The sequence below is a fragment of the Lichenostomus cassidix genome, chromosome 6, assembly GCF_008360975.1.
Source record: "Lichenostomus cassidix isolate B80296 chromosome 6, HeHo_3.0, whole genome shotgun sequence".
In the NCBI taxonomy this organism is placed as follows: domain Eukaryota; kingdom Metazoa; phylum Chordata; class Aves; order Passeriformes; family Meliphagidae; genus Lichenostomus; species Lichenostomus cassidix.
The window spans coordinates 23,720,681-23,734,476 of record NC_139487.1 but is presented as its reverse complement, the minus strand read 5'-3'; the positions used below and the strand labels follow the sequence as shown (position 1 = coordinate 23,734,476).

General features: G+C 45.9%; 1 protein-coding gene across 1 annotated transcript; it reads right to left on the bottom strand.

The window, feature by feature from the left end:
* Positions 1 to 4,535: 4,535 nt before the first annotated feature.
* PPIF (peptidylprolyl isomerase F) lies at positions 4,536 to 13,080 on the bottom strand. The gene is made up of 6 exons (XM_085064032.1): positions 12,775 to 13,080; positions 10,677 to 10,707; positions 9,747 to 9,835; positions 7,453 to 7,549; positions 6,633 to 6,708; positions 4,536 to 6,238 (listed from the first exon to the last, which is right to left on the bottom strand). Exons 1-6 carry the CDS (start codon positions 13,033 to 13,035, stop codon positions 6,103 to 6,105), a joined length of 690 nt encoding a protein of 229 aa, XP_084920158.1. The 5' UTR covers positions 13,036 to 13,080; the 3' UTR covers positions 4,536 to 6,102.
* Between the last annotated feature and the right edge of the window lie 716 nt (positions 13,081 to 13,796).

Below are 13,796 nucleotides of genomic sequence, written 5' to 3'. Positions count from 1 at the left end.
GGTGGCAAGAGCAACGAGGGAGGCATCCAAGCCAAAGGATATTTTTTCAGGCAGCTTTGGGCCAGGAACTGCTTGACCTGGAGTATACACACTGTGCCCTGCAAAATTGGCCCCAGCTCTCAATCCGAGGTACTGCGGATCCAAGAGTAATCTCAAAGACCTCTCTTGTCAGCCCCCAGTAAACAACTCTGCCGGGACCCACCCGGGCAGCAATCGGGCTTGTTTCCCCACTGCTCAGGGCCAGCCCATTGTTTGCACTCACCAGTGAGTCAGGGGGCCCAAGGTTAGTGGGTTACCAGCTCTGTAACGTCATGGTGCGCTCGGGGTGGGGAAGCAGGGCTGCAGCCAGCGTTTGGGTGTAGCCCTGCGCTGGCTTCAGCTCTGACCCTTCCCCCCTTGTCCAGTCAGCCCGCCTTGCTGCCGCTGCACGCTCCGCCCAGGAGCTGTACAGTCCCCTACCAAGCAAGAATCAGAGCAAAGAACGCAAACCTTGAGCTTCTGCAGTTTACGCAAGGAAATGTTCTTTAAAAAAATGCAGAAAAGCGTTTATAGGATCCTGGCAATATCAGCAAAGGATGTGAGAGGCGGCAAGCTGAGACTGCGTGCTGGCATCCCCCAGCTTTTAATGTACAGAATCACGCAGCTTTTTTAAAGGACACTTTGCACGTTGTTTGGCCTTGGCAACCATCAAGTTAATAGCAAAGCTGCCTCCAAAAAAATAAAATTCTAACCAAACACTGACTTTTGGCAGGAAGAAAAACCCTAAGACACTGCATCATTTGGAGCACACACTGTTTAGTACTAATGTAAAATTTATTGCTCTGGCAAAACCTAAACATTAGCAGCTGCTGCCTCCTCCTTGCACTCCTCTGCATCTCCAAGGATCTCGTGTCAGCTGTGCCAGTGGTGGGGTCGGAGCAGTGAATCCCTTAAGGGCCAAGGAGCCGAGGCCAGGGCTCCTCCTCGGGCTGGTCCCGGTGGGGGCTGGCGTGGCAGCTGCCACACATCACTGACAGATTGCCTTTGGCTGGCTGCTATTAGAGAGGCACCAGCGACACGAAAGCCTCTCGGGAGGAAAATGCAGCCAGCTGGGGATGAGGTAGGAGTGGAGGGGGAGAGCATGAGCAGGAAAACCACAAGACACTTGTGCCTGCTAAAAATGATTCCCACCTAGTAATTTTAGCAGCTGTTGTGTTGTTCTGCCTACCTTCCTGGATGAATTTTAAGTAGGAGGTGAGTGAAAATAAGAATGGTGACAAAATTCCCCTCCTCAACCTCTGCATCTGCACATTTTTAACTTCCCTTGATCCCACCTTAAAGACACAGTCAGTTATTTTCCCTAGTTAAATCCTTTTTGTCCTGGTTGGTAAAAAGGAACAAAAATTCACAGCCATGTTTCTCAAGGGTGGTTAAAAATATTGATCTGTCAGGGAAGGATGGAGTGAGACAATACCTCTGGTCCACCCCTGCACCCCTCAGACCTCCAGGGCCAAGGTAGGGTTGTGAAAAGAAATGTGACTTCCTAATTAATATGAAATGCCATGAAGCCATTGCTCCGTCCCACCTGGGTGAGGGAGGGTTTTTCTCCAGCATGTGCCAGGGTGGGTCCCAGCAATGCCCTGCCTCAGCATGGAGGTGGCCCCAGGGAGCACCAACACAGGGAGGTCACTGTCCCCTCACAGGTGCAGTGGCTGAGTTTGGAGAGGATGGGGGAGAACACCTGGAGAAGCCCTCTGCAAGTCCGACGGTTAAGCAGGTGCTGTGCTGAAACATACACACGTGAACACACTCACTGCAAGGCTGCTGGAAGTGAGGTGACATTTATACACAACCTGTGTTTTAATCCTCAAAAATATGTATACATGCATAGGGAACAGAGGTGGATGCCAAGCAAAGTGCATGGAGTGCTACCAATCCAGATGAAGAATTGCCCCCTCAGTGGGGAGAGGTAGACTGGAGCAACAGTTTTAGAACTTGAAGTTTGGTTACCTGCACATTTTTACTGCTCTTTCCTGGGGCCTTCAGGAACTGAACATTTTGCTGAATTCCTGAGAGAGGATAAAGTGTGCTGCTGACTAAGTTATCTTCCATTCTTCTCAAACTCCCTCTGTCCCAACAATAACTGAATTTTAGGGGTTTGTTCACTTTACCAGCTAATAAATAACGAATACTTTGGAGTCAGCATTATCCTCTGATATGACTGCACTGAACTCAAGCCAAAACCACCAGCAATTTTATTTCCAGCTATGCTGCAGGACATCTTCACCACTGACAGAGCAAGCAACAGAGTACTGACAACCTTCTGCAGCAAGGTCCCTCAAATCTTCTCATTTAGGCATGGCATCTGCAGTCAAACAAGCTTGTCCCCATTCAAATCCCCTGTAACAAAATCAGCTCCCTCTCCCGCCACAGGGAGGCCTCCCACCTCACACAGTCACCATCAAGTCCCTTCACCTTCCACTGTTTATACCTCGCAGTGAAGGTCCTCCTGCAACCCAGCTCTTGAATCACACCCTTGTCAATTCCTGACACCTCAGCTCTGACAAAAGTAGAAAAAGCACCTCTTTACTTCCATTTGCCTCCCAAAACAGTGAAGCACCTGCCTCTCCTGGAGCAGCCTTTCTGTCCTACAGCTTCCCCAAGCCTTCCTCTCCACTGTGCCAGGGCACCATGGCTGACCTTGTGCTGGAGCTGGAGCTCCTTCTCTTGGAGGATTTGGGGAGAAGTGTTTTTTTTTTTAAACACTGCTGCTATCCATGTGCCTCTGTCTGCCCTCACCCAGCTGGCTACTGCTGGGAAACCAGTTTTGCTCACAAGAAGCAAAGTGCCCTCAGTCCCCTGAGGATGGAAATTCTGTGCTGGGGAGTGAGGCAGAGGCAAAGCCAGCCTGCAGCACAGCACAGCCCTGATGTGGGGCTCAGACCTCAATCAGGGCAAGGGGAAAGAAGTTACATGAGAGACGTACTTGTGCCTTCCTGGTGCTGTGGCTCTTTTCTCTCCTACCTCTGGCAGCTCACCCATGGGTAATGCAGTGTGCAGGCTCTGGCTGGCCACAGTGCCCCATGGCAGATATAGGGACCACATGGGGAAAGGAGAGCAAGGAAAAGGCATATCCAGAGCTGTCCTGGAAAAATCAGACCTGGTACTGGAGAAGGAATGTCAAGGCTCAGGACAGTTGTTCCCAAGGTTCAGTTTTCAGTTCAATAGTGCAACAAATTGATGTTTTGGACTGTGAAAATCCAGGGTGAAAATGCACCTGTGATGAGCTGGTCTATACAATGTCTTTAAATAGAGTCAGACCCAATAAAGAAATCTGCAGTTCAAGATTTGAAAGCTTTCCACTTGAAGGTCAATGTCTTTTTAGCCTGGTTACTTCTAAATTGGGTAGAGTGTGCCTGTCCAACTACAAATTCTCAACTAGCAGCAGGACATGCAGATTGGCCTTGAAATGTCACATAAAATGATTTGTAGTCTCAGTAATTCACTTCTTTGAGGTTCTGATTGTTGATATATTACTACCAGCAGAGTATACAGCATTACAAAAGAGAACAACACATTGTACCTCAAATGTCTTGACTTCAAAGCATTTAAACTTTATAAACACAGAGACATAGCCTCAGTCTAGCACCAAAGAAAGCAATTTATGTAAGCAGAAAGTCTGGAACAAATAATTAAAACATCAGACTAAACAAAAACATTTGTGAGTTTGTTGAAACAACTTTGAAATATAAACTCATTTTTTCTGTGTATATTTACTTGCACTTTACCTAAGGGTGTGCTTTCTTACTTGTGTTGCATCTGGAAGCACATCAATGGTAGCCACGTGAAGCTCTCAGCAGGCTCTTTTCCTGCAGTGCCCCTGCCTCCTTCCAGAGGCAGTCTGGATGTGCCAATCTCTCTTACAGTGTACAAACTTGTATTCAAAACATCCAGGTGAAAAATGGCACTAGCACACCTACCATCCCTCAGATTTCCTCAGAGCCACAGCTCCACAGCAAGTACCTCTCTCTCCTGCGACCGATTAGAGGGTTTCTAAGCACTAGTTCCCCCAAAACGGTTCTGGATGATACCCCAAACGGCACAGGAGGCTGAGGGCGCTCGGCCGCTGACCCCGCGGCTCTGGGCGGCGCTGAGGGGCTGCGCGGGCGCGGGGCGCCACCTAGCGGGCAGTGCGGCCCGCCGAGCGCTGTGAGGGGCAGGACAGGGACAGGCAGGGAAAGAGCGGGACACCGAGTGTGTGAGGGGCAGGACAGGGACAGGCAGGGAAAGAGCGGGACACCGAGTGCTGTGAGGGGCAGGGAGAGAGGAGGACAGAGCTGTGACCCGGCAGGACAAGTATTTTAGCTCAGTAGTGAGAGGCAAAGCAATGCACCATCACTGCCTTTCTTGCTGGCCATACCTTAATGACACCACAGCTTCTCAACACCAGATCAGACCCATCACAATGTCGACAAAATAGAACAGCCCAGGTTCTGTTAAGTCTAAGAAGTTTCAGCTTCTCATATATTTCCTGCTTTCAAGAATGGAACAGACAATTTCTTTTTTGTGGCAGAAGGGTATTTAATTAATTTTCATATACAAATTAAGGGAATGCACAAAAAAATTATTGTATCCAAGTGAAATAAGCCAAACCAACAAAACTTGGTATTTAAAAAATACTACAAAGATGAAGCAGCTAAAGTGGAAAGAATAAAAAGCTTTTCAATCTTTTTCAAAATTACATTCTAAATATTACCTTGCACATATAAGTGCAGCCCTCAGTGTAAAAAAATCCAGTACAAAATAGTTTTAAACCCACATATTACCATCCTGCAATGAAAATAAATTCACATTGGAAGAAAGCAATCACATTTTTTCTCTTCAGTAATGAGATTATTGCACAAAACATTCATGTGCTTTTTCCCACAATCACTGACACTTTACAGCCTTAGTGATTCCAAAGGCAATGGTGTGAGGTTCCAAGATTTGTTGCTACTCAAGCATGCCACATAGAACATACATACTGCTTTACACAAATGAAATGTCTTTAGCTCATCAGCTGAATTCTTTCCTTCTCATGCATAAATCCCAACAATAATGATTTTGCTGTGGTGATTAGGCCTTGTGATTCTGTGGTGACCAATTTTGACTTATGATGATGATGCATTAGAAGAAATCATAATCCAAGTAATACCCAAGTTGGGGTAACTTCACAGGATTGACATGACAAAAAGACAATCAAACCTACTTCTCATTCAAGCAAGTTCACTATACTGATTATATTCTCAAAGTGCAAAAATAGGCCATATCTTGAGAACTGAACTGTATTCCTCACAGAACCAGATCACAGAGCAGAAGCACACTTCACAGTTCCGTAATAAAAATTCCTGAGATCCTTTGGCTGGATTGAGGTCTTATTGCAGGTAGAGCTTCAGAAGTAGCCTAACTCAACCTAAAACAATTTACCCAAAAATCAAATTGCTCCACTGAAGCAGGTAAGGTAAAGTTAATTTTTAAAAAGTAGTCTGAGACTGTAAGAAAAAAAGATTAAACCAGAATTAATTTTTAATAAACCCACAGTCCCTCATTAAAACTATAGGACACACCTTAACTGAGACACAAATAAAATGCCAGTCTTGTTGCACATAGCCTTGAGAGCACTCAGTGGTCAGTAGTATCGTTTTGAAATGATGAGAGGAACAACAGAATAAGCATTTATTAGCACCAAAGGCAACATGGCATCTCTCAGTTTACACCTAACCCCCAACTGCAGAGCCCCTGCTGTCAACTTCACTGCCCATTCTAACACCTGAAACATCCAAATACTAAGGACAGGATCAACACACTGCAGTCAGATATACCCTGGGTGACCTTAGCCCTTCTTGCAAAACACAAGGGGACTCCACCGAATCAGTGTGACTACCATGGTGATGCAGTTACAACATGCCTCAGTTATTATATTATAGTTTTAATAAATATTATTCAATATAATTATAAAAGTTGGACCAAGTTATTTAAAATACACGGTTGCATAGGTGCTACTTGTGGGATAAAAAACGTTTGGGTGTTTTTATGATTCATTTTTCACAGCATCAAAGGTGTCACGAAGGGTAGGGCAAAAGATTAGGACAGCTGGCCACAGTCAGTAATGACAATCTTTTTGGAGGGCTTTCCACTCTTGGAACCAAAGCTCTCGATTTTTTTCACAACATCCATTCCTTCCTTTACGTGCCCAAAAACAACATGCTTTCCATCTAGCCTGCAAAACAAACACACAAAAGGCAGTTATACTTAAAACAACATAAAGACAGAGTTAGCAGATCTTCATAGCTCTCACCTGCTGACCAATTTTATGGCAAAGGCACAATTGCTCTTCAAGTGACATGAAATACTTTTAGCTCTGGACCTTAGAAACATTCTGAGAGATAGCAGCCTTGTTGCTGTCACAGCCCTTCCTCCCTCAAGTAATAAACCCAATTTATTTTCCACTGGAACCAAGTAATTTGAAAATAACAACAAAACAAAGAAACAACCAACCAACCAAAAAAATCCCTGTCAACCCACAAGCAACACAGAAAAACGCTAAGAAAAACCCAAATCCTCCAGATTCAGGCATCAATTAATGAGATTAATCTGCAGAGCTGAGAACCTACCAGTCTGTTTTTGCAGTGCAAATGAAGAACTGGGATCCGTTTGTGTTGGGTCCTGCATTGGCCATTGAAAGAACACCTGGAATAGCAGCAGCAGCTTGTTAGATTGGTGTAACAAGTATGCAGTGGAGAAGACAAGTTTCCTCTGCACATTTATTCTAAAAGTCAACAAACAGAAGATGTGATGGTCTCACAGTATCTCCAAATTATTTCTGATGCCAACTTCTTGCCTTTGACTATTTCCTCCTGCTCAGCCTCCCTTCGTTCCCCAGCAAGAGTGTTAGCAATGTAGTTAGTCGTACACACCCTGAACTCAGTTAACATCAGCTAACTCTCCTGTGGTTCAACAGCAGCAGCCTCCTGGGACGAGGAAGTAACAATGCAAAAAACATACTGTAGAATTCAACCACATAATCTTCTGTATGGCCTTTCCTTTGCTTTTTCTGGCTTTAATTTGAGCTTAAAATGACATACCTGTGTCACCTAGTAAATAAGAAATCCCAAATAACTTTGTTTTACTTCTGCAATAATCAACTAATTAAAAATTGACGTCTATAACTTATGAAAGAGGAAAATAAAAAGAAGTAATTTCACCTTCGGAGAATTTTTAAGCCCCTTATGGGCTGACATATACTTGTAGAGCAGTCCACACAAATAAGCACATGCCAGGGACAACACATTGTTAACTTTCTTTGATACTTCTGTAATTACCAAGTGACCCACAAATCTAAGAAACCTCATTTTTTTAAAAAACACATCTTCATAAACAGTACTTCATTATAGGTTATAGTCATCAGAAGGTAAAAAGAATATGTTTATTTACCAGGTCCTACATGCTTAAGTATGAAATTTTCATCTGGAAATCTACTGCCATAAATGGATTTTCCACCTGTTCCATTATGGTTTGTAAAGTCACCACCCTGAAACAGAAATGGGTATTAACGCTATTAGCACACATTGACTGTTTTACATCAAAAGTGATGCTACTGAAAATATACACACTTGCTCTAAGTTAAAAATTACAACATCAACAAATTTTCTTCAGGTTAAGGATGAGCATGGCCACTCAATTTAAAACCATGTAACTAGATGAAGGTACAATCAGGCTAAAATCAGTAAATTTCTGCTTCAGATATTGCTGATATTTGCCAATTGTCATCCATAACTCCAACAACCACCTCTCTGTGTTTCTCCCAAATGTGATGCAACAAACAGCAATAATTTTAGGAAACACCTCAAAGGCCTCAAAACCAAATCACCCAAGTTCATTACCATAGGCAAAACATCCAAACTCTTTTTCTCCCTTCCTTTCTTCCAACAGGTATAAACATTGATCAGGATCTCCATTATTACCCTTTGCTATTTCTACATTTTGCTGTTTGTTACAACACAGCAATGTTGAGCTTATGTTAGCTGTCTACATGCTGCTTGCCAGAAGAGATGTGACCAGCTGTCTCAGGTTTAACACAAAAAACCGGTTCAAACAAAATATGCAACCAGGGTGACTCGCACAGGTGGCTCCTAACCACTGCTTCCAGCCACCTGCCATGTCCTCTCCAGGAGTGACACCACCTGTGCTGGCAGAGAACTCACACCCAACAGATACTGCATGTGACCTTCAGCTTCCTCTTCTCACCTTGACTCATCTGTTACAGGTGGTGTCACAGCCACTCCTACACAGTCCCAAACTATGTTCTGCATGCTGCATGCCATGGGGAGACATGGAATTGCCAAGTCCCGGATATGATGGCCTTCAATTAGGCCATACCAATTACCTGAATCATCTTAACATTCCATCCAACACAAGTGCAGAGGTCTCTACTGTTTTCTCTCACTTGAAAATTGCTGAAACTCATGACAGTGCTTCTACTTCAGCAATGACCTCTGAGTAACTCCTAAACATCAATTCATTATCTCACCGTACCAGAGTCAATCCTCTAGTATCCCGATTTCCAGACCATCTGGGGGGACAAAGCAGGGAGGGCAAGGAGAACAGACTTACACAGAACTTCACAAATTAGTGACAGAATGCAAAGTAGGATTTCTAATTTTTTTATGTTTATGTATTTCTGATCCCAGAAAGACTTCTAAACTCTGTCCCTCTACCAGTATTACAAAACCTTAGTTTGCATTTAAAAGGCACAAAAATAGGTCCTTTACAGCACACTGGTCCCCTTTTTCTTCTTAAAAATAGGTCACACAACTAGGGCCTCTTGTTCGAACAGACATGTTTTTCACTTAAAAAAATAACTGAGGATGGGAGACCATCACAGTCATCTGTTAATAAACAAAGCACGCTTACTATAACCTTCAAATTTTCTTAACGTTTTCTCAAATTTTTATAAAGCCTTTCAACAATGCAATATTGTTGAAATGCAGCCTTTTTTTATGGTAAGAGAGGACCACCAGGAATCATACAATCCAGTGCACTACAGCAGCTGCATCCTGCTTATCTGCCAAACACATTAGAAAAAGAGGCTTTCAGAAAGGTTTGTTGTTATTTTTATTGCTGCTGTTTAAGAAAAAAAATTGTTAATGTGCATGGGCTCTTATCCAGAATTTCAAGAGATTCATCCTTTAAATCCAAACAAAATCCATCTTAGGTGTGTCATCCCAAAAATCAACTCCAACTCAACCTTTTTGATTTCCTCATCCCCTCCATATTAGGGAGAAATAAAAAAAAACCAAACCCAACACATTGTCTATTGTGAACAGATTATTCTACTAGGAATAAGGAATGGACACATTGCTTGCTTAGCTCACTTAGAACAGTAAGCTGATTGTCATTCTACCCACAATTGCTTCTCCCAAGCAAGTGCCATTTTGTCAGCTATGCCCCACACTAAAGTACACTTCTATACAACGGCAGAAAGCCTCCAGGCAGGCTTTTTTTGACCACCTAAGCATAACTTACATTTATGTGTACAGAAGATGAGCTAGGCGACAGCCATTGCAAAAAGATCAGAAACACAAGTTATGCTGCCACTTCTTTGTTGTGTTGTTAGCAAAGGTTAGAGCAGAGCCATTGAAAATGTTACCATTAGTCTGTTTCTAAAAACATGTAAATAATATAAAAATAAATTTAATAACAAAATTTAAAAAACCCAAAACCATTACCTGGCACATAAATGAAGGAATCACTCTGTGAAAAGTGGATCCTTTATATCCAAATCCTTTTTCACCAGTACAAAGAGCTCTAAAGTTTTCTGTGGAAACAAGGCATAAAGTATTATATTTTGTATTGTATATAGCAATACAACCAAACACAACTAGATTAACAATGTCTCAAGATCATACACTTCAAAAACTTTGTTGTATTATCAATCTATTAGTTATTTTCATACTTTACAAAACCTCTGTTATAAAGCCAAGAAAACAAAGCCTCAGAATGGGGTACAAACATAATCCTTTTCCATCTCATCTCCCTTTTATTTTGCTGTGACTCCAATTCCCCAACTTCCCCCACCTTTGCCGGCAGTCAAAGGTTTAATTTTCTGACTTTTATGCCTCTATTCATTGTAGCAATTGTGAGGATGCTGCCTTTTTTTTTTTTTAAGGATATTTGTCTACTAGGAACTAAAAAGTGCAAGTTTCTTTACAGAACTACTAAATAAGCAGATGAGGAAGGAAACAAATGATAAACCACAAGAACTTTGTAAAATGAATGCACTAATCAGCTAGCAACCAATAAAATAAAACCTCACATCCTCCCTGGAAACTCTAATGTTAAAGACCACCCCTTTGATTTGTCCTTCCCCATCGGCTCTGGGGTTTGATTTTAATGCCAACTAGTGTGATTTTAAACCTATTTATTCACCACTGTTAACCCAATATATGAATCATACCATCTTGGTGCAAATTACTAAATTAAAGGATTTTGAAAAATAACAAATTCCATCTCCTCACTAGCTCTTCCTGTCATCTCTCTCTAAATAACAAATGGAGATGGAAGATGAAAAAACTAGTTCTAAAGGTAAAAGAACATTCTCATTCCTGCAAATCACAATCTAAAACTTTAAGTACAAAATTATGGAGATGCTGCCTTACCTGCTGTCTTTGGAACCACGTCAGCTTTCAGCTGTTAAAGAAAAATAAACCAACAAATTCATAAGTCAGCTTTTTCATATGCACATAGAAAAGCATTTACATGGGAGACTGGTACAACTGAACCCTCTTCCCAAAGTGGTGAGTTATCTGAAATCACAAGCCATCCAAAAGTCCATGAATACCTCAAAAGTTTCTAAGCATTTGGCCAGCAATTAAAAACATACCATCAGTGCCAGTTAATGAAGAGTGACTTGAGCAGCATCTGATGATTTCATGGATCAACATATAACTGCACACTAAGAGGAATTTTCACTATGGATCCCAAGGATCAAAGTAAGTTTGGATACAACTAGAGAGACCAGTCTTCCACCCCACCACAGAACCAGCTGATGAAAATGACAGAAAAGGCAAAGAAAACAGAAGAGCAGAAACTGTACACCAAAATCAATTTATGATGTTACATACATATTTGCAACCAATGAAAATTTATTATTTTGATTACTGTACATCTTTTTACTAATCTTAAAAAAGGATATGGAAGTGGCCATACCAGTCAGACTGAAGTTTTATCTACTTGCACATCCTAACAGTGGCCAGCAACAGACACCTAGAAACAGCCTGGCTGCAGCAAGATTTTAATATTCCTTCCCTAGGATCCTCTCCTCAGATGGCTATAATTTACAGCTGAAGATCACCACAGCTTAGCCAAGGATTCAAGGTGATGCTGCAATACATTCAGATTTTCTGTAAACTAGGCACACTAATCTTTAGTATAGAAATTAAATGCTGCCACAAGAAATTCAGGAACATTAATGCTATTTTTTTTAAATTCAGATTTTTCATTAATGAATAAGGAACTTGCACAGTAATATTTTTACCTATGACTCCCTGAAATGCTACTGAGAGCACAAGAGCTGGAAGAATCCAATTGATTCATATGCTGACACTTTCAATGAATAAAAATATACTGGGCTCTAGCCTCGATGGGACTCCTTTTAGACAGAACTCCTATGAACTACATAAAAAAAAAATCTGCAAATACAGACCCAAAGTGGGTGCTGGAGGCAGAAGGCCACAATGACTTTTCTAAGCAGGCAGCATTCATAAAAGCTTCATTCCCTCTTCAGTGCGCGGTTCTGGAGCACAGCCCTTACTCCTTCCCATACACAGCGCACCTACCTGAGGCACATGCCCGGCCTAAGGACGCATCTATACAACGTGACAGTGCTCACTGTGCTTTTTTTAAGCGCCGAGATTACACAAGTTTTCCTGTTCAGGCCTTCTTTCACGGCTGTATTTCAGAAACTGGCTTTTTAAGGATGGAGCCAGCAGGTACCCAGCTTTTGCGCTTGCTGCCCGTCGGAGCAGCGCGGTGCCTTTCACCGCACATGGAACGGGAGGCTCGAGGAGCAGGCAGCGCCTCAGGATACCCAAGAATCACACACCGAGCACCCAGCAACGAACAGGATGAAGTGGAGGTGCGGTCGAAGGGCTCCACGGGCCGGCTGCCACAAGAGCAGCACACCCCGGCGGGAAGGCGAGAGACCCCAGCGTCTCTGGGACCCGGATCGCTCCTCTCAAGCCAGCGGTACACGACAGCAGTAAGTTTATTCTTATTCAGTATTTCAACTTACGCACTATGCAAGTAACCTTGCTTCGAGGCTCCCAGCCACACCAGGGCCCTGCTCCTCTCCCCGGCCGGCCCGCGGGATGGCTTTAGGGGCGGCCCGCCGGCAGGGGCGGGCACTGCCGCGCCACAGCGACCGCACTGCCCTCTCCAGCCCCGCTCCGAGCCCTGCCCGCCCCGCCTGGAGGGATCGTACCACCGCGCTCTCGCCCCGGGAGAGGAGCCCCGAGGGCGGCCGTGCCGCGGCTCCGGCAGGCGGGCGAGCACCGCCATGCCCCAGGCCGCTCTCCCGCCTGCACCGGGGGTGCCGTGCCCTCGCCGCGGCCCGCAGAGCCGGCGCTGGGCGCCCGCCCGCCCTGACCTTGCACGCTCCCCGGCCGCCATGCCCGGGGCCAGGCCGCCCTCGGCTCCGCGGGCACCGTCCCCTGGGCCCCGCGCCGGGCGAGCTGCCCGCAGCCCCCGCGCCCCTACCTCTAGCACGACGCGTCCCAGCGGCTCGTTGTCGGCGCCCACGTCCAAGTACACCACCGGGTTCGGCGAGCCGGCGCCAGACCCGCTGCAGCCGCGGGCGCCGGCCGCCCACATGCAGGCGAGCCCCAGCGGCGGCAGCAGGTCCCCGGGCGGGCGAAGCAAGCGGCGGGCGGCGCTCAGCGCCAGCATCCCGCGGGCAGGCAGAGCGAGCGCCGCGACAGTCACTGACACGCGGGCAGATACCGACAGACACAAGGACATGCGCTGCCTGCCCCGCCGCCTTTATGGGCTCCGCCGCGGCGCCGCAGCGCCCGCTGGCGGCGCCGGCAGCAGCAGCGCACAGCGAGATGGCGGCCGGGACGGCGCGGGCTGAGGCGGTCCGGGGCTGCCGAGCGGGCTGAACGCGGGGCTCGGGCGGTGTCAAACGGGCTGAACGCGGGGCTCGGGCGCTGTCAAACGGGCTGAAGGCGGGCAGCCGGCGGCCAGCGCCGGGAACAGCCCGAGCTCCGGTCGGCAGCGGGGCGTGCGGGCCCCGGCTGCCCTCAGCGCTGCCCTCAGCGCTGCCCTCAGTGCTGCCCTCGCCCCCCCCACCATTGCATGGCCATTGTGAGGGGCTGTCGGGGGCTCGTTTGCCTGTCTGCGTGTGGGGTTTTTTAGGGGTTTTTTGCACGTTTCCTCACAGCCCCTTACCCCAGGGACCAACAGAGACGGAGAAGTTTCCAAAATTTCATCATTGCACACACCGCCTCCTTGATGAGCACCTCGGCGGGCAGGCGGCGCACTGTCACGGGTGCGGGGTAATTGGGATCGGCGGGAAACGGGAGTCACGGGCTGCCCGTCACTCGCCGCCAGCAGCCCGCAGTTTCGGCACTGACGCTCTCGGAACAGGCGGCTGCTCCTGAGTCAGCCCGCAGCGCAGCCCCGCAGCATCGCTCCAGAGCCTCACCTGCGCTGGGGAAACCTGCCCGAGGGATTGCAAAGGAGAGCAGCAGCAGTCCAGGTTTAATGTAGTGAAACATTGT